The following is a 20404-nucleotide window of genomic DNA, read 5'->3' as shown; positions in this document are numbered from 1 at the left end:
CCCGCAGGGCCCTAGTTTCTTCTGACAGAGCGTTCCACCAAGTCGGGGCCAGTACTGAAAAGGCCCTGGCCCTAGTTGAGACCAATCTAATCACCTTGCGACTTGGGACCTCCAAAATGTTGTCATTTGTGGACCTTAAGGTCCTCCATGGTGTATACCAGGAGAGGCGGTCCCGTAGGTACGTGGAAATCTTGAAATTTCTGTGGAAAAGCCTTTCTGTTTGTCCTTTTGGAATGTTTCATTTAACTGAAAATACTGCAACCAATCAGTCAAATGTGTCCGAATTGCATCAAATTTCTTTAATTTTGGCTTATTTTCTTTTTCTTCCAATAAGTCTTTATAAGTTGCCCAATTACTTCTCTCATGCTGTTTTTTTAAACTGAGAACGCTTCTGCCGGGTACAGCCACCATGGCGTTTTTGGTTCTAGTAAGTCCTTATATTTGGCCCGCACCATGTAAAGCAATTTCCTGATCACGTGGTTCAAAAACCCTTTGTGGACCTTCTCATAACCCAGATGGGCATGCCAGCCGTATCTGTTACTGAATCCTTCTAGATCCAGCAAGTCGGTGTTTTTTAACGTTAGCTATTCCCAAATCCAGGCGAGACAAACTGCATCGTGATACAATTTCAGATCTGAAATAGACAGTACTGATCTAGGTGGGTGAGTGAAGCAGCTTCCTCCATCCCTATTTAAACCAGCCCTTTCTTCAGAACCCTGAGGACTGAAATCTCACTGTTGTTTTTAAGGGAAATGCTGTAGTTTTGCAGGAGAGCACCTGCTTCACCTGCAGGAGGTCCCAGGTTCAATCCCAGGTTCAGTGAGTGGCATCTCCATGCAGTGCTTGGAATGTGCTTTGCCTGAGGCTCTGGAGTGCTGCTGTCCTTCAGTGCCAGCAAACTCCAGCTTCATTGGAGTTCTCTTGTTTTGAGAGAGGGAGAAAAACTTTCTCTTTCCTCTGTGCCTTCCATCATTTTATACACTTCTGCCACGCTGCCTCTTACTCACCTTTTCTCCAAATCAAAAATCCCCAGTGCTGCAGCCTCCATCCATTGCTCCATCCTCCCCTTGGTCATTCTGACGGCCCTTTTCTGAACCTTTTCTAATGTGTGGGAATGTTCAGGGATGCAGGAGAGGATATATTGTCTGATAATAGCCTTTCCAACATGTATTAACAAGTTCACAATTTAGCAGAGTAACATTCTCCCTTTTAAACTTGCAGCGGATGCATTTGCTCAGGCTCGCTAAAACCTCTATAATAACTGTTCTGGTATTTTCCCCTTATTCCCTCATAAAAGATAAGACACGACACAGTCTACTATAAAAGTATAACGAGAGTTTACTCACATATCATTCTGTTCACAATAGGATTCCAGAAGGCAGACTTAGCTTAGAAAAGTAACATATACCTGGAAACTATCTCATAAGAAGACAGTCCCTTTGTCATCTCTTGGCTGGAAGCCAAGATGGCATCTTTGGCTAAGCAGATGTTGCTTCTTTGATGCATGTAGTCAAAAGGAGAGAGATGGCTGCCCTGCCCTGTGCTTTTGTCATTACCTGCTCAGGTGAGGCCACACCCACCTCTAGTCACATGCAAAGGAAGTCTGTCCCAGCCCAGAAGGAAACAGGAAGTTTACCTACTGGCTGAACAAACATTCCTCCCCATGTGTAAACATGTTCACTCTAGGAATGTTGTACTTGACTGCTTTTGTGTTTCACATCCCACACAATGCCCTCCCCCCCCCCTTAATGGGAAAAGTGCTTATAAACACATACATACAAAAAAACCCCAAACAGATTTATTTCTTTAAAAAGATCAGCGGCCACAAGAGCAACTAAAATGGTTATATCCACTGATTTGACACATAAAGACACCTGCACTTAAGTTATATGCCAAATGATCTTACGCCTTCACAACAAATCAGGTTTGGATGGTCTTTCAGAATTAAGGGCAGAATCTTAATGTTTAAGGGTATCAGAAGACAGTGTCCAGAGGTCCAACATTTTTGAAACAATGACCATTTTCTTCATGGTTTCAGCCAACCCACAGTGGAAGAGCTACAAGTACAACTCCATCTCCTCGGAGAAACAGCATCGGAATACAGTGGTACCTCGGGTTACATACACTTCAGGTTACAGACTCCGCTAACCCAGAAATAGTACCTCGGGTTAAGAACTTTGCTTCAGGATGAGAACAGAAATCGTGCTCTGGCGGCGCGGCGACAGCAGGAGGCCCCATTAGCTAAAGTGGTGCTTCAGGTTAAGAACAGTTTCAGATTAAGAGCGGACCTCCGGAACGAATTAAGTACTTAACCCGAGGTACCACTGTATTCCTTTTGGTAGATTTATAAATCTCTTCATAGGTTTCTTCATCCATTTCTATTCTTGTCACAGTCTCCTCAACATCACCCAAAATCTTATTTAAGTGCTGGTAACAAGCAAATAATCTGCCCCGAAGTTTTCGGTCATTTCTCATTTTTACATCAATTCGTTCATCAAGACTAAGCTTGATGAGATCCAAGGGCTCTTCTACAGTATTTGTGGTTTGTTGCTGCTCCACCTCGTCCGCCATTTTTTCAAAGCCCCTCCAATGCTCTTTTGGAGGTGAGGCCAGAATTCTGTGGTTCTAGGCTGAGTGTTGGAAGTGAGAGGGAGGGAGGAGAGATTTTGGCGGCACCCCCAGAGGGCCCACTGTGTCTTCCCAGTTAGCCTTGAAAAGGCCCTGTCTCATCTCCCCCTTGTGAGCGTGGCAAGAATAGGAGGAACAGGTGGCCGCCCACCATTGAGCTAAAGCCCCCTCCCACTGCTGTTGCTTGGCCCCTGCCCTCCCCCAGTGGCCCCCCTCCACGCCCCACAGATGAAGTCAGGCCCAAGGAAGGAAGTTTGCATTGGCAGCTTTTGCCGAGTTTTCAAGAGCAGTGTGCATAGAGCAGGCACATTTTCAGGCAGGTGGGCGACAGCTTAAGAGGGATGTGCTTATCACTGCACCTTCACACCCGTCTCTCTCATCCTCCTACCCCTTGTTCTTTGGCTGAGCTGCTTGAGGCACCTTGGATCATGGTTTCCATGTCAGCTGAGCCCTATTTTCACCTGGGAAGGCCAAACAGATTAAGCCCCAATCCCTCCAGCTGGTGTTTAGAGAGGAACACAACAGAGTGGCTTTGAAGTGAAGATTTGTTTAGGGAACATCAGAAAGTAAGAAGAAGATCGCTTGTCAGATATGGTTTATTTATCTTGCATAGCCTTTACCAGCCTGATGCTCATCTGCAAAGCATAAGGCTGGCAAGGTCAGACCCTGTTCATCCAGGCAGATGGCCAGATGAAGCTTATGAAGGTAGGAAGAGCCATTAGCTGGATCAGGCCAATGTGCTATCTAGTCCTGTTCTATCCAATGGCTGACTAGATGCTTGTGGGAAACCAGCAAGCAGGATCCTTGCACAAGAGCAGATCTCCCCTCCTGTGGTTTCCTGCATCTGGTATTCAGAAGCGTCACTGCCTCTGACCATGGAGGCAGAGCGCAGTAATTGTGGCTCGTCTCCTCCTCCTCCATTGATTTGTCCAAACCTCCATCAAGGCTCTCCAAATTGGTGGCCATCATTGCCTGCTGTGGGAGGGAGTTCCATAGTTTAATGTTGCGCTGCTTGAAGAACTACTTCCTTTTCTCTGTCCTGAATCTTCCAACATTCAGCCTCATTGGATGCCCACGAGTTCTGGTGTCATCATGCGAGAGGGAGGGGGAAAACTCTGCTTTCTCCACACCACATGCAATTGTTTATGCTTCCGTCAGGTCACCTCCGGTCCCCTTTTCTCTACACTAAAAAGCCCAGACCGCTGCAGGCTCTCCTCACAGGGGAGCCTCTCCATCAACCTCAGCCGTTTTGCAGATATCAGCTGATGGCTTGTGCAAGCTTTGCAAGCGACACCTTCCATGTTTGCGGCCTATGTGCCCAGGAGGAAGTCCCTCCATTCAAGAGAGGTTACCTGTTATGTACTGAGTTGAATAGGATCCAAACTGCAGCAGTCTGATTGGTCCTAGAACAATAGCATCCAAAAGGCAGCAGTCTGATTGGTCCTAGAACAATAGGATTCAGAATGCAGCAGTCTGATTGGTCCTAGAACAATGCAGCAGTATGATTGGTTGGCAGGAACCACCCAATCATGCTCCAGATAGAAGTGAATCCACAACCTGATTGGCTTACAGTAGAATTCCAGAATCAGCCAATCATGTGCAACCCATTGTGTAAATAATGTATATAAAGCAGATACCTTGAGGGGACATTCATGCATTCCTCCTCACCACTATGAGCTGAATAAAGAGCATGAAATCACTTTGCGACTCTGAGTATATTTCATTACCCCATTCAATGCATCCCCCCCTTATTTCCCCTCCCCCTCCCCCCTGCTGCAGATGTGAAATTCGTGGAGAATTCAAGTGTGGTGAAGGAAGCCCAGGAAAAGGCCAACGCAGCCCTGATGGAGTACACCCTCTGCAACTACCCACACGCCACAGACAAGTTCTGCCAGCTTCTGATGCAGCTGGCCGACGTCCAGTCCCTGAGCATGCAAGCGGAGGAGTACCTGTACCACAAGCACCTGAGCGGGGACGTGCCCTGCAACAGCCTCCTGATTCAAATGCTCCACGCCAAGCGGACTTGAGAGCGCAAAGCAAGGCTCTCTGTCCCCCCTTCGTCTGGGGAAGAGACTCACGGCAGGAGAGGTGCAAGGGTGGTGGCAGATAGGTCAGGCCCCGGGATTGGGGGGGGTGTAGGGTGACAGGGAAGGGTGAGTGTCTTGTCATCCCCTCCCCACAGGCGACCTCTCCCAGTTCTGACTTTCATACATGCCATTGAGAAGCTCCAGGTCGCCTGGTTTCCCCACCAGGCAGCTGCGGGTGCAAACCCCAACCCTTGCCTGCATTTTGGTGTGATTCCTCCTGAGTTCCAGGCTCTCGCTCTCTAAAAGCCATGGGGCTAAGCTGTGTGGGGACTGCCCTTGGAGGCTGTTTAGGGGATGCTTTGGGTGGGGGTTGGCTTTCCTAACTGGGCGGGAGAGGAGTCTTCTCCCAGGGTGTGTGAGAGAGGAGGCATCTGCCCGAGCTCCCCACCTGCTCTCCAGGCATGGTCCTCTAGCTAGATGGCTGGGAAAAGATGGAGAGAAAAAGGCCCAGTACAGCTACCCATTGGAAGGCCCCTGCACCCCGTCTGTCCCTCTGCAGGTAGTGGCCAGGTTGGCCACAAGGATGATTTCTATGGCCCATGGGCCACCATGAGAGCGAGTTTGTTGTGCCTCAGATACACTGAAACCACTCTCCCCCTTGGGGCTTCATTTTGGGAGACCTTTCTCCGAGGCCTTGCAGCTATGAGTTGAGCAAGTCCGGTGCTCCTTTTATAGTTTGCGTTGGTTATCTGTTAGTTGCATTCTCATATATATTTCCCTGTGGGTTTTGATTACACTTTGCAGCATTTTCTGCTCCACATATAATGTTTGGACTACTTTTGTGTGTCTCTTCTGGTTTGAAAGAGTTGGAGAAGACAGTTTGGAAGTGCCAGGCTTTGCCTGTATGTGTTTGTTTTTTCTGAAATAAAAAGTGCTCTTAAGTGTCTCCCTTCTCAACATTTTACTCAGAAGGTCCTTCTGAGCATTGGTTAGTGGTGAACTATCTTACCAAATAAGACATTCCAATAAAGTTTTCAATTCAGTTATAGCTCTGTGTGTGCGTGTTTTCTTTTCCTCCCCTCCTCAAAAAAGTCTGCATCTTTGGTTGGGTACCATTCAGGGCGGTAGGCAGAAAGGCACTCTGTATGGAGAGAGTCAGAACTTACAGGGTTAAGAAGTTCTGTGTGACGTCTCACATTCAGAGGCGGGTTTAGAACACTGGGAGTGTCTGACTACGCTGACACTCAGTGTGAGTCTAGCCAGATCCGGGAGAGGATCGAAGATGAGTGCGCTGTCGCCGGGATTTATGATCTGTTGATTTGTACGAGATTAAAGCTCTTTGTAAGATAAGGAAGAAACTGAGCGTCTGACTGATTTACTGCACACAAGGCTGCTTCTACCGCTGTGTACTTAACTCTGCTAACGGCAGCTGGGGGCCCGGAGCGACAGAGACACGCAAGCGGAAGCGTGTGGGCTCCGTGGGCAAGCGAAGCTGCCAGTAAAATTCTCCAAAGGTTATGGGAGGTGAGCTGACGCTGTGAGGCAAGCCAAGTCCGTGCCGGTGTGTGCTGGATCTCCTGCCAGGGAGGGCAGTGGAGAAAAGCTGAAAGCCAGAGACGCTGAAAAAGCTGAAGCCAGCTGGAGCTGGGAGCTGTGCCTAGATCGTGAGGCAAGGAGCTCGCTGGAGGAGCTGTGCTGTACCGGGTGCTGGAGAAGCTACTACTGTTCGTAAGTAAGCTGGGCCCCGGGGGAGAAGATGGCAGACAGCCATGAATCGTGTGCAGTCCCTTTTGAAGAGGTGGACGGGAAGGAGCCCTGGGTCGCGTGGCAGGCACTGAAGGTTGCAGTGGGAGCCACACCAGAGGGGGCCAGATGCTGCACGGAAGCTGCAAGTCCAGCAGGGGCTGGGGGACGCCCAAAGAGTCCAGCAGGGGCTGTGGAACGCCCAAGGAGCCCAGTGGGGGCTGGGACAGTGTTTGGAAGCCGATGCAATGCTTCGACACGCCAGAGAGATGGGCCATGTGCTGGAGAGCAGATGAGAGCTGGGAAGAGGAAAGCAGTGGCTAGCTGTTCCTCTGGAAGCTATGCACCCAAGTTTGGGGGTGCAGGCCAGTTGGGCCAGTCTAAGGGTCTTAAGGGTGCCAAGGCTGTTTGGCAGGAGCTGGAGAAGGTTTGCAGAGAAACCACAGAGCTGGAAGCCAAAAGCCATGTCCCCAAGCCTCAAGGAAAAGCCTCAAGGAGTGCTGCTGGCAAGAGTGGGGGGGCACAGAAGTCCAAAGGCCACTTTGTAAAGTTTTCCACTCGTCGCTGTTTTGTTTGCGGTTCCCCTGAACATCTGCGCAGCTGCTGCCCACAGAGAGCGATGGAGACAGGGCAGGAAAGTCCCAAGGACATTTCCCATGGGAACCAGCCCGGCAGAAGAGGCCAGCGTGGGAAGACGCTGAGACGGCCGGAAGGGGAAGGAGGTGCTTATCAGCTGTTTGCTTCAATGGCTGTTTTGAAAGACACCTGCAAAGGCCCCAAGGAGGGGGGCAGAAGGAACTCTGTTGCTAAGGCAACGAAGGACAGTGTGCTACGTTGGGTCATTGACTCTGCTGCAAATAGACATCTCGTGCCTGAGACACCTGGTGTCCAGATAAAGAACTGCAGAGCTGTTTCAGCTGGGAAATCAGTGTGTTTTGCTGATGGGTCACAGAGGCTTGTAACAAAAGCTGGGAATGTTTATGTTTCTTTCTTGCAGGCGCAGCTGGAAGTCTACGTGGCGCCGGGACTGAAACATTGTCTTTTATCTGTACCGTGTCTTTTACAGGAGGGGTATATGGTTTGTTTTGAGAACAATGTCTGTACAATTTCCAGAGGGGGGAAGCAACTGGTACGTGTTGGGAAAAATCAGAACAACCTCTTTGTTCTGGAAACACCTCTGGAGGAAAAGGGAGTGGGGAAAGCGGGGAAAGCAAACATTCACACTCATGTTTCATGTGCATGCGTGTGGCACAAGAGGATTGCACATGGGTCTTGTGATGACTTGCAGATGTTATCAGAATGCACCAAAGGGTGCAAGGTAAGAGAATGTGGTGAAACCCTAAGTTGCAGGGCTTGCAGAAAAGCCAAGAACAAGGGATACAGTTATCCCAGGGTAGAGAGAGTAACCACAAAGCCTTTTGAGCTTGTGCACGCAGACCTGTTTGGGCCAATGCCTCAGCCAAGTCTGGGCAAAGCCAGGTTTCTGCTGACTTTGTTAGATGATTTTACTCAGAACTCCTGGGCTTTTTCGCTGAAAACGAAGGAGGAAGCAACGCAACTGATCAGGGATTGGGTTGCGGAGGTGGAACAGAGGTTCTCCACCAAGGTGCAGGGATTCAAGTGTGACCGAGGTTCAGAGGTCACTGGGTCTGCTCTAAAGAGTTTCTTTCGCCAGAGGGGGATACGTCACAAGGTGACTTCGCCTCAGGAGAGTGGCGTGGCAGAGCTGAGGAGTAAAGCTCTGGTTCAAGCAACAGAGATCCTACTGTGTGACTCTGGGTTGCCTCACAGTTTCTGGGGGGAGGCAGTAAAAACGGCCAATTTCACGATGAACAGGTGCTACAATTCAGTGGTAGGTGACACCCCGTATTTCTTGCTCAACGGACAGAAGCCGCAGGTGCATTTCTTCTGTTCATTTGGTTGCAGAGCCATGGTGCCTGTACCAAAGTGTCTGCAGCAAGAGGGTGGTCCAAGGTACCAGGAAATGATCTTCTGTGGGTATGAGCCCGCGACAAAGGGGTGGAGATTTGCATACCCAGAAGGTGATCAGACCAAGCTTCTGGTCAGTAAACATGCTGAGTTCAATGAGCAGCAGGGAAGTAGGTCAAGGCGCAAAGTCAGCCATGACATTGTCTCAGATTGTCTGTCTGAATCTGAGGAGGAGGGAGAGCCAGGTGATGGTGACCTGATCGATGATCAGGATCAGCACCAGGGGGAGGCGTCTCCACAGGTTGTGAAAGGAGTGTGCAAGAGTGAGCCCTCATCTCCTGTTAGAATGATGGAGAAAGCTCACAGACGGGTCAAGTCAGAGGGGGAGTCGTCTGATGAAGAAGACGCACTTGCTGGCCCCAGTGGGTCAGAAGAAGAACCCCAGTTTGTGCCCAGGCGGTCTTCACGGGCAACAAAGGGAATTCCACCTGAGAGGTTTCGAGTCACAAATGCGTGGGTTGGTCTCGCACAGTGCGAACCAGAGATTTGTGAGGAGACTCAACAGGCAGGTGGGAAGGTGTGGGACACACAGAGGTCTGTAGAGGTGTGTTCACAAATCCTCTCAGAATGTGATACGAGAGGGGGTATGGAGAGAGTCAGAACTTACAGGGTTAAGAAGTTCTGTGTGACGTCTCACATTCAGAGGCAGGTTTAGAACACTGGGAGTGTCTGACTACGCTGACACTCAGTGTGAGTCTAGCCAGATCCGGGAGAGGATCGAAGATGAGTGCGCTGTCGCCGGGATTTATGATCTGTTGATTTGTACGAGATTAAAGCTCTTTGTAAGATAAGGAAGAAACTGAGCGTCTGACTGATTTACTGCACACAAGGCTGCTTCTACCGCTGTGTACTTAACTCTGCTAACGGCAGCTGGGGGCCCGGAGCGACAGAGACACGCAAGCGGAAGCGTGTGGGCTCCGTGGGCAAGCGAAGCTGCCAGTAAAATTCTCCAAACTCTGCACCTGATCAGAGACTCTGCTCAATTTATCACTACATTACAGGTTCAGGGCTGAGTCCTGCCATGAGAGCATGATATGGGTGGTCAACACCTTGGGTGCAAGAAGTTTCCAGCAGCAGGGCCACATCCCTGTCTCTGCACATTTCTCTCCCTCTCTGAAGGACATCTTTTTGCAGCAGATGGTAGGCAGGCTATTTACAGACCTCCCATGGCTGAAGCTGTTCGAATAGTGTCCTCACAAGTGAGCCTGGGAATAGCAGCAGTTTGGGGGAGTTTGAAATTCTTATGCATTGACAGTTGGCCGGCTCTGTACGGAAAGGCAGGGGCACACACGCACGCACACGCACGCACGCACACGCATGCGCACACACACCACCCTCCCCATAATCCTCAGCTAAAGACTCATTAGTCTCCTGCACTAATTGGCTTCAGTGGGCAAATGCTGGCCTTCTGCAATGGCATTTCTCTGGGCACCAGAATTAAAATACGAGCCACCATTTTTCCTTTTTTCCTGTTTTTCCAAATAATCTTTAGAATGGGGAAAATTTATGTTGTGTACAGGAAAGATAAGATGAAATAGTAAAACCAGTAGAATTGGAAACAAACCTCATAACAGGAAAGATTAAGAACAGTGATGGATAATGAAAATAAGAAGAAGGGAAATGTATAAGGAAACTACCGTATTTTTCACACCATAACACTCACTTTTTTCCTCCTAGAAAGTAAGGGGAAATGTCTGTGCGTGTTATGGAGTGAATGCCTACGGATGGCGGGGGAATCTGCTGCAGTCGTGAGCAGAGGATCCATGGTTCCCCTTCCTTCCCTCCTCCGTGGCTCGCTTTGAAACAGCAAAGTGGGAGAAGAGCCGCTGAGCGAGGAGAGAGAGACAGAGAGCCTGCTTGCTTTAAAGGAGCAAAGCGGGAGAGGAGAGGAGCCGCTTACACGAATGTAAGCGGCTCCTGTCCGGTTGGCTCCTTTAAAGCAAGCAGGCTCTCTGTCCCTCTCTCCTCCCCACTCGCTAAATAGCAGCAAAGATTTTTCAAGCAGGTTCTCTGTCTCTCTCTCCTCCCCACTCGCTAAATAGCAGCAAAGATTTTTCAAGCAGGTTCTCTGTCTCTCTCTCTCCTCCCCACTCGCTAAATAGCAGCAAAGTTTTTTCAAGCAGGCTCTCTGTCTCTCTCTCCTTCCCACTCGCTAAATAGCAGCAAAGTTTTTCGCAAGCAGGCTCTCTGTCTCTCTCTCCTCCCCACTCCTCTTATAAGAGCCTTCTCCTCTTATACCCCTCTTCTGCATTATTAACAGCATCCTTCTCCACCCACCCCACGCGTGTTTCTTGTCCCTTGAGTGCTTTTCCTTCCCTCCCCACTTAAAACATGGTTACAAAGCACGGATCCACACAGATCCTCCAGATTTTTGCACTGGGTCACCCCAAATTCACCATCAGATCACATAGCATGTCCATGGCTACAGCTTGCACCAAAATAATCACACACCCACTGTTGCCTGGGGCCGCAGTGGTGCAAAAACGTGGTTACAAAGCACGGATCCACATGGATCCTCAGGATTTTTGCATTGGGCTACCCCAAACTCACTGTCAGATCACATGTCTGTGGCCACAGCATGAACCACAAAAATCATACATCCACTGTTTCGTTTAGAATATTTTTTTTCTTGTTTTCCTCCTCTAAAAACTATGTGCGTGTTATGGTTGGGAGCGTGTTATAGAGTGAAAAATACGGTAATATAACTAACAGTAGTGGTAAATGCATACAGAAAGACAACAAGAATTGTATAAACACAAGGATTTAATCTGCAAGTATTTGGTTCTTTGCTTGCAACTCTCTGAGTTCAGCAAAGCCAAACAGGATCTATTGTCTTTTTTTATATATATAAATTTTTATTGATTTTCCAACATATATCAAAACACAACACAGCTGACAGTACACAAACAAACAAACATACAAACACGTATAATTTCATATCCTCTTTTTCTTAAACCTTGTTTCAACGACTTCCCCATGCCTCCCTTTTCTGCATCCCTGTTTTAAATTTTCCCAGCAACTCCTAATTTCAATTACTTATAATTCACTTTCTTTAATCCTTTTTCTCTTACCCAATTATTTGTCACTGCAATTCTGTTTTACATTACCCATAACATTTTAACACTCATTAATTTTACAACAGTTCTTAAGATAAATTTTAAATTTCTTCCAATCTTCTTCCACCGTCTCTTTCCCTTGGTCACGGATTCTGCCAGTCATCTCAGCCAGTCCCATATAGTCTATCACCTTCGTCTGCCACTCTTCCAGCGTGGGTAGTTCTTGTGTCTTCCAATACTTTGCTAAAAGAACTCTTGCTGCTGTTGTAGCATACATAAAGAACGTCCTATCTTTCCTTGACACCAATTGGCCTACCATGCCCAGGAGGAAGGCCTCTGGTTTCTTATGAAAAGTACACTTAAGTACTTTCTTGATTTCGTTATAGATCATTTCCCAGAAGGCCTTGATCCTTGGGCACGTCCACCAAAGGTGATAGAAAGTACCTTGAGTTTCCTTACATTTCCAGCATTTATTATTGGGCGTATGATAGATTTTTGCAAGCTTGACTGGGGTCATGTACCACCTGTACATCATTTTCATAATGTTCTCTCTTAAGGCATTACATGCCGTGAATTTTATACCGGTAGTCCATAACTGTTCCCAGTCAGCAAACATAATGTCATGACCAATGTCTTGTGCCCATTTAATCATAGCTGATTTAACCATCTCATCTTGTGTATTCCATTTCAACAGCAAGTTATACATTCTTGACAAATTCTTAGTATTGGGTTCCAACAATTCAGTTTCTAATTTTGATCTCTCCACCTCAAAGCCGATTTTCCTGTCCTGTTTGAAAACTTCATTTATCTGATAATAATGAAGCCAGTCTCTTACTTTAGACTTCAGTTTCTCGTAACTCTGCAATTTCACTTTTCCCTCCTCTTGTTCTATGATTTCCCAGTATTTTGGCCATTTAGATTCCATATTAAGTTTTTTCACTTCCTTAGCTTCCATTGGTGACAACCACCTAGGGGTTTTGTTCTCCAGCAAACCTTTATACCGAATCCAAACATTATATAATGCTTTCCTAACAATATGGTTTTTAAAACCTTTGTGAATTTTTACCTTGTCATACCATATATATGCATGCCAACCAAACCTATTGTTAAACCCTTCCAGATCCAAAATGTCTGTGTTCTCAAGAAGTAGCCAGTTTTTCAGCCAGCAAAAAGCCGCTGATTCATAATACAGTTTTAAGTCTGGCAGGGCAAACCCCCCTCTTTCTTTTGCATCAGTTAATATCTTAAATTTTATTCTGGGCTTTTTGCCCTGCCAGACAAATCTAGATATGTCTTTCTGCCACCTCTTGAAACAATCCATCTTGTCCACAATCTGCAGTGTTTGAAACAAAAACAACATTCTCGGCAAAACATTCATCTTAATAACAGCAATTCGGCCTAACAAGGAAAAACTCAAATTTGACCATATTTCTAGATCTTTCTTAACTTCTGTCCAACATTTCTCATAATTGTCTTTGAATAAGTTCACATTCTTAGATGTTAAATTAATCCCCAGGTATTTCACTTTCTTTGCTACCATTAATCCAGTTTCACTATAAAACCTCTCTCTTTCAGCACCTGTTAAATTTTTCTCCAATACTTTCGTTTTCTGTTTATTCAGCTTAAAACCTGCTACTTGACCAAATACTTGTATTAGCTCTAAGACTCTTTTTGTACTAGTGTCTGGCTCTTGTAGAGTTAGTACTAAGTCATCTGCAAAGGCTCTCAGTTTATATTGTTTAGCTCCGACCTGAATCCCTTTAACCAGCTGGTCCCCTCTAACCATGTTTAATAAGACCTCCAGGACAGATATAAAAAGTAATGGGGACATTGGGCACCCCTGTCGTGTCCCTTTTTCAATAGCAAATTCTTCTGTAACCACATTATTTACAATTAATTTTGCTTTTTGTTCAGAATAAATTGCACCTATACCATTCTCAAAACCTTGGCCTACCCCCATCCCTTCAAGATTCTTCTTCATAAAACTCCAAGAGATATTGTCAAAGGCTTTCTCCGCGTCCACAAATATTAATACTGCCTTAGTATTAATATTAGCTTCTAGTAGCTCCATAATGTCTATTATATTTCTCACATTGTCAGATAAGTGTCTTCCTGGAAGAAAGCCTGCCTGGTCTTTATGAATCTCACCCACCAAAACTCTCTTCAATCTTTTTGCCAAAATGTCTGCAAAAAATTTGTAATCCACATTAAGTAATGATATAGGGCGGTAGTTCTTGATCTGGTTCTTCTCAGTCTCAGATTTTGGTATAAGTGTAATATACGCTTCTTTCCACGATTCAGGTGCCTTCTTCCCTTCTAAAATTTCATTACAGACTTCCTTCAGCGGTTGTATCAACCATTCTCTCAATGCTTTGTAGTATCTGGAGGTCAGTCCATCTGGTCCTGGAGATTTTCCCAATTGCATATTTTGAATGGCTCCCTCTATTTCTTGCTCAGTTATCTTCTGGTTCAATATCATTTTACTTTGTTCAGAAATTTTTTGTAATCCATATTTTTTAAGAAATTCTTCTATCTCTTTTTCATTCACCGGCCCTTGTGCATAAAGTTCCCTGAAATAACTCTGAAAACAGTTTCTAATCTCATTTGGTTTATAAATGTTCTTTCCTTCAACTTCTAGGCTTGTAACCATATTCAATTTTTGTCTCTTCTTCAATTGCCATGCCAGAAGTTTCCCACATTTGTCTGCCGATTCAAATGTCTTTTGTCTCATTTGTTTTATTTTCCATTCTATCTCCTGATTCATCAGTTCCATATATTGCCTCTGATAAAACTTAATTTCTCTCAAAATTTCATGTGACTTTGGCTTTGATCTCAGTTTTTTTCCTCCTTCTTTTATCCTTTCCAAAATCTTATCCTTCTTCTCATTCTGTCTCTTCCTTTTTATAGCATTCTGTTGTATTAAGAATCCTTGCATGACGGCTTTACTTGCGTCCCAAATTACTCTTTTCTCCACCTCTGTTCTCAGATTTATCTCAAAATAGTCCTTCACCGCTTTCTGGGCCTTTTTGTACACCTCTTCATCTCTAAATAGGGAGTCATTCATCCTCCATCTGAAGGAGCCAGCTGTTGTTAAGTTCATCTCCATCTTTACAGCATTATGGTCGGAGCAAGTCTTTGGGCAGATTTCCACTTTCTTTATCTTTGGTGCCATCCCACTAGTTACCCATATTTGGTCAATTCTAGTCCAGGTCATTTTTGCTTCAGAGAAGAAAGTTCCCTCCCTCTCAAGAGGGTTCCTTGTTCTCCAAATGTCAATCAGGTTCATATTATCTGTCATTTCAAAAAAAGTCTTTGGTAGTCTCCCATCCTTGGAGACTACCTGTCTTTGTGCTTTATCCATGTTTGTAGAGACCACTCCATTCATATCTCCCATCAAAATTACATTGTAATCCAAATAGTCCATTAATGTCTCATGCAATTTCTTAAAGAATTCTGACTTCCCTTCATTTGGAGCGTAAATTCCTATTATCAATAATTTTTCTCCTTGAACTTGAATTTCAATTGCCAAATATCTTCCTTGTTCATCTTTAAAAATTAATTTAGGGGCCAACTTTTCCTTTGCGTAGATCACCACTCCTCTTTTCTTCACTTTGTCTGATGAAATAAATTCCTGTCCTAATCTTTTATTAATAAGTAATTTTCGATGTACTCTAGTCACGTGGGTTTCTTGCAAACAAATCAAGTCCAATTGTTCTTTTTTTAAAATATGAAAAACCTCACGCCTTTTTCTGGGAAGATTTAGTCCATTACAGTTCCAACTTAGAAGTTGCAGAGACATCTTGTTATTTACTTAATTGTTCCCCCGACTGCTCCAAGCAGTTCTTCTCCTGTTGGTGTTTTAAGCCCAAAAGATAAATTTGAAATATCTGGTACTTCCTCTAGATTTGTAGGTTCCACCACTTCCTTCAGAAGGTCCTCCTCGTTCCTTTCCAGAAATTGTTCTTTATCTTGCACTGTTTTTATTTTAATTTTCTTTCCTTTGTAGTTGAAAGACAGGCCTTGTGGAAACTCCGATCTAAATAGTATGTTATTCTTTCTCAGCAGAGTGACCAAGTCCTTGTAATGAGCTCTCACTTCCAAAATATATTTAGGAATGTCTTTGTATATCTGCACATAGGAATCTTCAATCTCCAGAGTTCTTTGAAAATGTAAATTTAGTATTTTATCCCTCTCCTCCTTAGATCTTAAAGTTATCAAACAGTCCCTTGGACTCTTTCTATTTTGTCTCCTGCCCAGTCTAAAGGCGGTTACTATCTTGAATTCCTCCTCTTTCAAATTTTCCTGCCAAAATTCCAAAAACTCTTTTGTAAGAAAGTCTATCAAGTTATCCTTTTCACTTTCTGGAATCAATCTCAGTCTCAGATTCCTATCTTTTCTCTGTAGTTCCAATAAAGACAGGGCCGCCTCATGTTCATCCAGCTTTTTGCAGACTGGTACTAGCTTTTCCTGTGTAGTTTCTGCAGAAATTTTTGCCTCCTCAGCAATCTTTCGGGTTACATCATTTTCTTGAATTAATTTATTTATTGTCTCTGTATTTAAATCTAATTTTGTTGACAGTTCTGTCAGCTGTTTGGAGTTCTCTGTGCTCTGCTTTGTCAGAGCTTCCAAAGCCTCATTTATTTTGACTAGTGCCTGTGTCACTGGCTCCATAGGTAAAGTTGTAACTACGCCTGCTGCAGCTGAACCTGATATTGAGCCCCTTTTTCTCTGTGCAGCTTTACTTTTAGCTCTTGTTGTTATCTCTTCTGCTGGGCCACTCATGTCCCAAGGTCTTTCCCACGGGAATTACTTTCAAATGGAAAACTCCACCAGCTTGTTCTTTACAGTGTAATTAATAACTGTTTCCCTACAACCCTCTAGAGGGAGCAGTCCAAAGCTCAGAATACAAAGAAACAAGGATTCCCTTCAAAAGTAGCAACCAATTTTCCAATATATTTCCAATAGTAGTACTGTCAATTTGTAACTTTTCCAGAGTCCCAAACTTGTAACAAATAAAGTCCTCACTTTGTAATAAAAAGGCAAAGCACCAACTTTGTAGCAAGTCTCTAATGACAGTTCTCAGTCCCGGTGGCTTACTTTCCAGGCAGTCCTTCCCAAGGGTTTAAAACGGTAGAAAACTCCACTTCTATACTTCTTTCATGCAGGTAGTACAAATCAAAGTCTTCCCCCCCCCTGCCCCTGCCTGCTGAGGGGGAGGTTTAAATCCAATGTCTGAGTCAGTCAGTTTTAAAGCTGTTTTCTGTCAAATTGCAGCTTTGTGTTTCGTTGCTTTAGCTATCATGCAGTCCGGGGAAGGCAGACTTCCTTACTTTTTGCCTTCTCCGTTTTCAGCCAATTTTCAGGTATTCTTTTAAAGTTGTTGTTCAGTCTTACTCACGGATAATCCAATTAGGTTCCAAATGTCAGGAAGGAATCGGCGCTCTCTGTCAATGGCGACGCGGCTTCACTCCACGGGCTGGGTAGCGACTCTCAGCACCGCGCTCACCCGATGCCGCTCCGGAGCCTTTAAAAAGGCTCCTTTGCAGTAAGGGGGGCGCTTAAGGTGCCCACCGAGTCTCCGTGCTCACAGGCTTCCGCGCCTGTGATTTTAGGGGTCCCCGCTTCGCCGTAGCGGTCAGACCCGAACTCGTGGAGCAGTCTCCCTGAGCGGAGCTCAGCGGGAGACCACCATTAAGCGCTGGCGCCGACCGGAAGTCCAGGATCTATTGTCTTGATACACTTGTATAGGACATTTCACAGAAGCTCTGATGTGCTGAAGCAGTTGCACCAACCATTCACAATCCATGAGTGAAAATGACAGGGCATTGAGTTCTGCTTCACAGGAACTTAGGTTTACTGTTGTCTGCTTTTTGCACAACCAGTCAAACAGACAATGGTTGCACATGTAGCATACTCCAGAAGTGCTTGTACCATCCGTGGTATCACTTCCAAAGCAAGCATCTGCAAAGATTTCAAGACCTGCAGTCTTCTGACTAGTGAACATCAGTCTGTAGTGCAAAGTCCCCTTCAAATAGTGGGCTATGCGCTTCAGAGCTTTCCAGTCCTGAACAGTAGGATTGTTGGCATGTCTGCTAAGCAGGTTAGTGCTTACAGCTATGTCAGGTCTTGAACATCTAGCAATGAAATTCAGCTTGCCTAGAATGCATCTGTACAGTGTGGTGTCAGAAAATGCTTCAGCAGTACTATCTACCTGGTAACCTGTCACCATCGGTGTGTCTGCTGGGTTTGCATCAACCAAATTCAGCCTGGTCAATACATCAGCAATTTTCTGTGTCTGGTGTACCAGAAAATTACCTGTTTGGTCCTTCTTCACCTGCAAAGAAAGATAGTTGGATACCTCACCAAGATCCTTCATGTCAAAGTGCTCCTTCAGCTGAGCTAGGGTGCTTTCGTACAAAGCCTGATTCTTCCAAAACAAAAGAAGATTATCAACAAAACATAAACAATACAGTTTGTTTTGCCCCTCCTCCTTGACAAACACACATGGATCAGCTTTGCCTTGGTGAAAACCAAGAGAAAGCAATGTCTCGGTGAGTTTTGTGTTCCAACACCTGGCACTCTGCTTGAGACCATATAGGCATTTCCGTAGTTTACAGACCATTCCCTTCTGTACCTGCACTCCATCAGGTGGAAGCATATACAGTTCCTCCCCCAAAACCCTGTACAAAAAAGCTGTGTTCACATCGTGATGAGAAACATGCAGTTTCTCTTCTGCAGCAATCTTGAGCATTAGCCTAATGCTCTCATACTTGACGGTGGGTGAGTAGGTCTCGTGGTAATCCTGTCCTGGTACCTGTGAAAAACCTCTGGCGACCAATCTGGCTTTGTGTCTGACAACCTTGCCAGTCTGGTCTGTCTTGGCCTTTTGCTGCCAACCAGCCTCATTCCTGGGACTACTGGCACTAGGTTTGGTTCCTATCCAAGGAATCAACTTCAGCCTTCATGGCATTAAGCCATGGTTCAGCATCTTTAGAGGTTAACACCTGAACCTCTTTGAAGCTTGCAGGTTCCCACACCTTCTCTGAGCTACCAAGAACCACAGTTGCTGTCCTAGCAAACTCATCAGCAAATCTGTTTGGAGGTTTGTCTTTTGTGGCCCTTTCAGATCTGCGTACTAGACGCAAGTCTTCTGCACTCATCTCCTCTTTCTTAGGAGAAAAGTGGCCAATGGTGAACAGTGGTTCTTCCAGTTCAGTGTCAGATGTATCAGATGGTCTGACTGAGGCCTTTGCGCTCTTGTAGTCTGCTGTGTCATCACTGTCGCTGACATCAGCAGCAGCGCCGCCCACTGAGCTGGAATCTGAACTCTGATCATCATCCTCAGCTTCCTCTTCTTCCTCAGCCTCTTCATCCTCTTGTGAGTGACTCTGGAAAATTCCCACATTTTCAGGGGGCTCTGCTAGGGGCGCCACAGAAGATGGCCGACAATACCATTTCTCCAGCTCCCACGAGGTAATTTAGAGGCTGAGATGGGAGTAATCTGTCCCAAATTCTTCCCGGTGGAAGGGAAGATGCAGTCTCATCCGCGGTGCCCAACAAACCACCCCCAAGTTCGTAGAGAAGGAGGGGGTGGGGGCACTGGATGGAAAGCCCCCGGGGGAGTTCGGATCTCCTGGACGCTGTCTCCGCGAGCGCACCTAGTTCCATTTCTTAAGATAAAAATTTCGATTTAAGTTTTGGACATACTTCAAGCGAAGAAGGGGTAATTAATCTGCCAATTAAGCCAGCCACTGAGGTGCCAAGAGTGACAGAGAGGAAGAAAGATAACATCTAAGAATAACATCTAAGCCGGTATGTTGGAACGGAATAGAAAGGAGGGGGGATAAAACTTTTTCTTTTTCTACTACGATAATACCTAACAACCCCCATCCCCCGAAGAACCGTTTACATTATTTACAGCAAGTGAGATGGGAAAATATAAACTGTGTGGAAATAATAATACTATATAACTAAAGCTTTTGTTTTTTGAAACGTTTGGAAGAAGATAAAAGACTCTCCAAATATTGATATTAGAAAGAAGCAGGATCTTGTTAGCCGCTAGAGAGACACCAAAAAACTTTGGACGGATTCTGAGAAGGGTGATGTGACGCGTTCTTTAATTGGGATCCGCCATTACGGGATAAGAACGAGTTGCAGAGATAAATAGTCTTGGGGGAGGTGAGCTCTTAATTTGTTATTATAGCTGTATTTTAAGTCCGATTTGGCAAATCTCCCCTAGAAAGACTAATGTTTGATGCAACCTGTCTGAGAAAATTAATGTGCAAACGCCCAGATTTTATTTCATCGGAACTGAGTGAAGATGGCGTCTGCCACCAGAGAAGGACTTTGGATTGATTCGGCATAAACACCAGCATGTGAGGACATTCTGCAAACAACAGACTTACCAGCTGCAAAAAAAAGGAGAGTCATACAAATTTCACACAGAAGCACATTATTGTTTATTTCAACTCACCTGTGGAAACAACTCAGAGGCCACAAAAAGAAGGGAGGATAACAACAGGAAGATTTAAAGAAGGAAATATTGGAAACTCAAGGCAGTAGAAACATAAGATGATTAGAGCCCCACTGAACTTGAAGCATGGGAAGCCCCAACAAAAATTTATAATTTGGCAGAATATTTGGACTATATGATATGTATTTGTATAATTTGGAGTACTTAATGTGGTTTGATTGGATTGGAGTGATCCTTAGCATGAATCTCACTTACATATTCTGTTGGAAAATATTGGGTATGTACCTTTTATTGTGTTTTGTATACTCTGCTTTATTTTACAATGTGTATGCAGGTAGCTCAGTTTTGTTATCATTCATCGGTTGTATGCCTTGTATCTTATTTCCAGCTGATGAAGACTATTACAAAACAGTAGTATCATTCTGGAGACACTGTCCTTTTGAGGCTTTTGAGACATCTTCCGTTGAAATTTTTGAGCTCAGGGACTT

At 45.2% G+C, this 20404-nt stretch overlaps 1 protein-coding gene across 1 annotated transcript; it reads right to left on the bottom strand.

The window, feature by feature from the left end:
* Positions 1–2034: 2034 nt before the first annotated feature.
* On the bottom strand, positions 2035–2692 carry LOC310753683 (U6 snRNA-associated Sm-like protein LSm3; the record flags this gene model as incomplete). Its single annotated transcript, XM_083595034.1, has 2 exons — positions 2326–2692; positions 2035–2097 (listed from the first exon to the last, which is right to left on the bottom strand). The coding sequence occupies exons 1-2, from the start codon at positions 2569–2571 to the stop codon at positions 2035–2037; spliced, it is 309 nt and encodes a 102-aa protein (XP_083451160.1). The 5' UTR covers positions 2572–2692.
* Positions 2693–20404: the final 17712 nt, after the last annotated feature.

This window comes from Podarcis filfolensis (genome assembly GCF_964270895.1).
Source record: "Podarcis filfolensis genome assembly, chromosome: W".
Taxonomy (NCBI): domain Eukaryota; kingdom Metazoa; phylum Chordata; class Lepidosauria; order Squamata; family Lacertidae; genus Podarcis; species Podarcis filfolensis.
The sequence above is the reverse complement of the archived record's forward strand: the minus strand, read 5'-3'. Positions and strand labels throughout refer to the sequence as shown.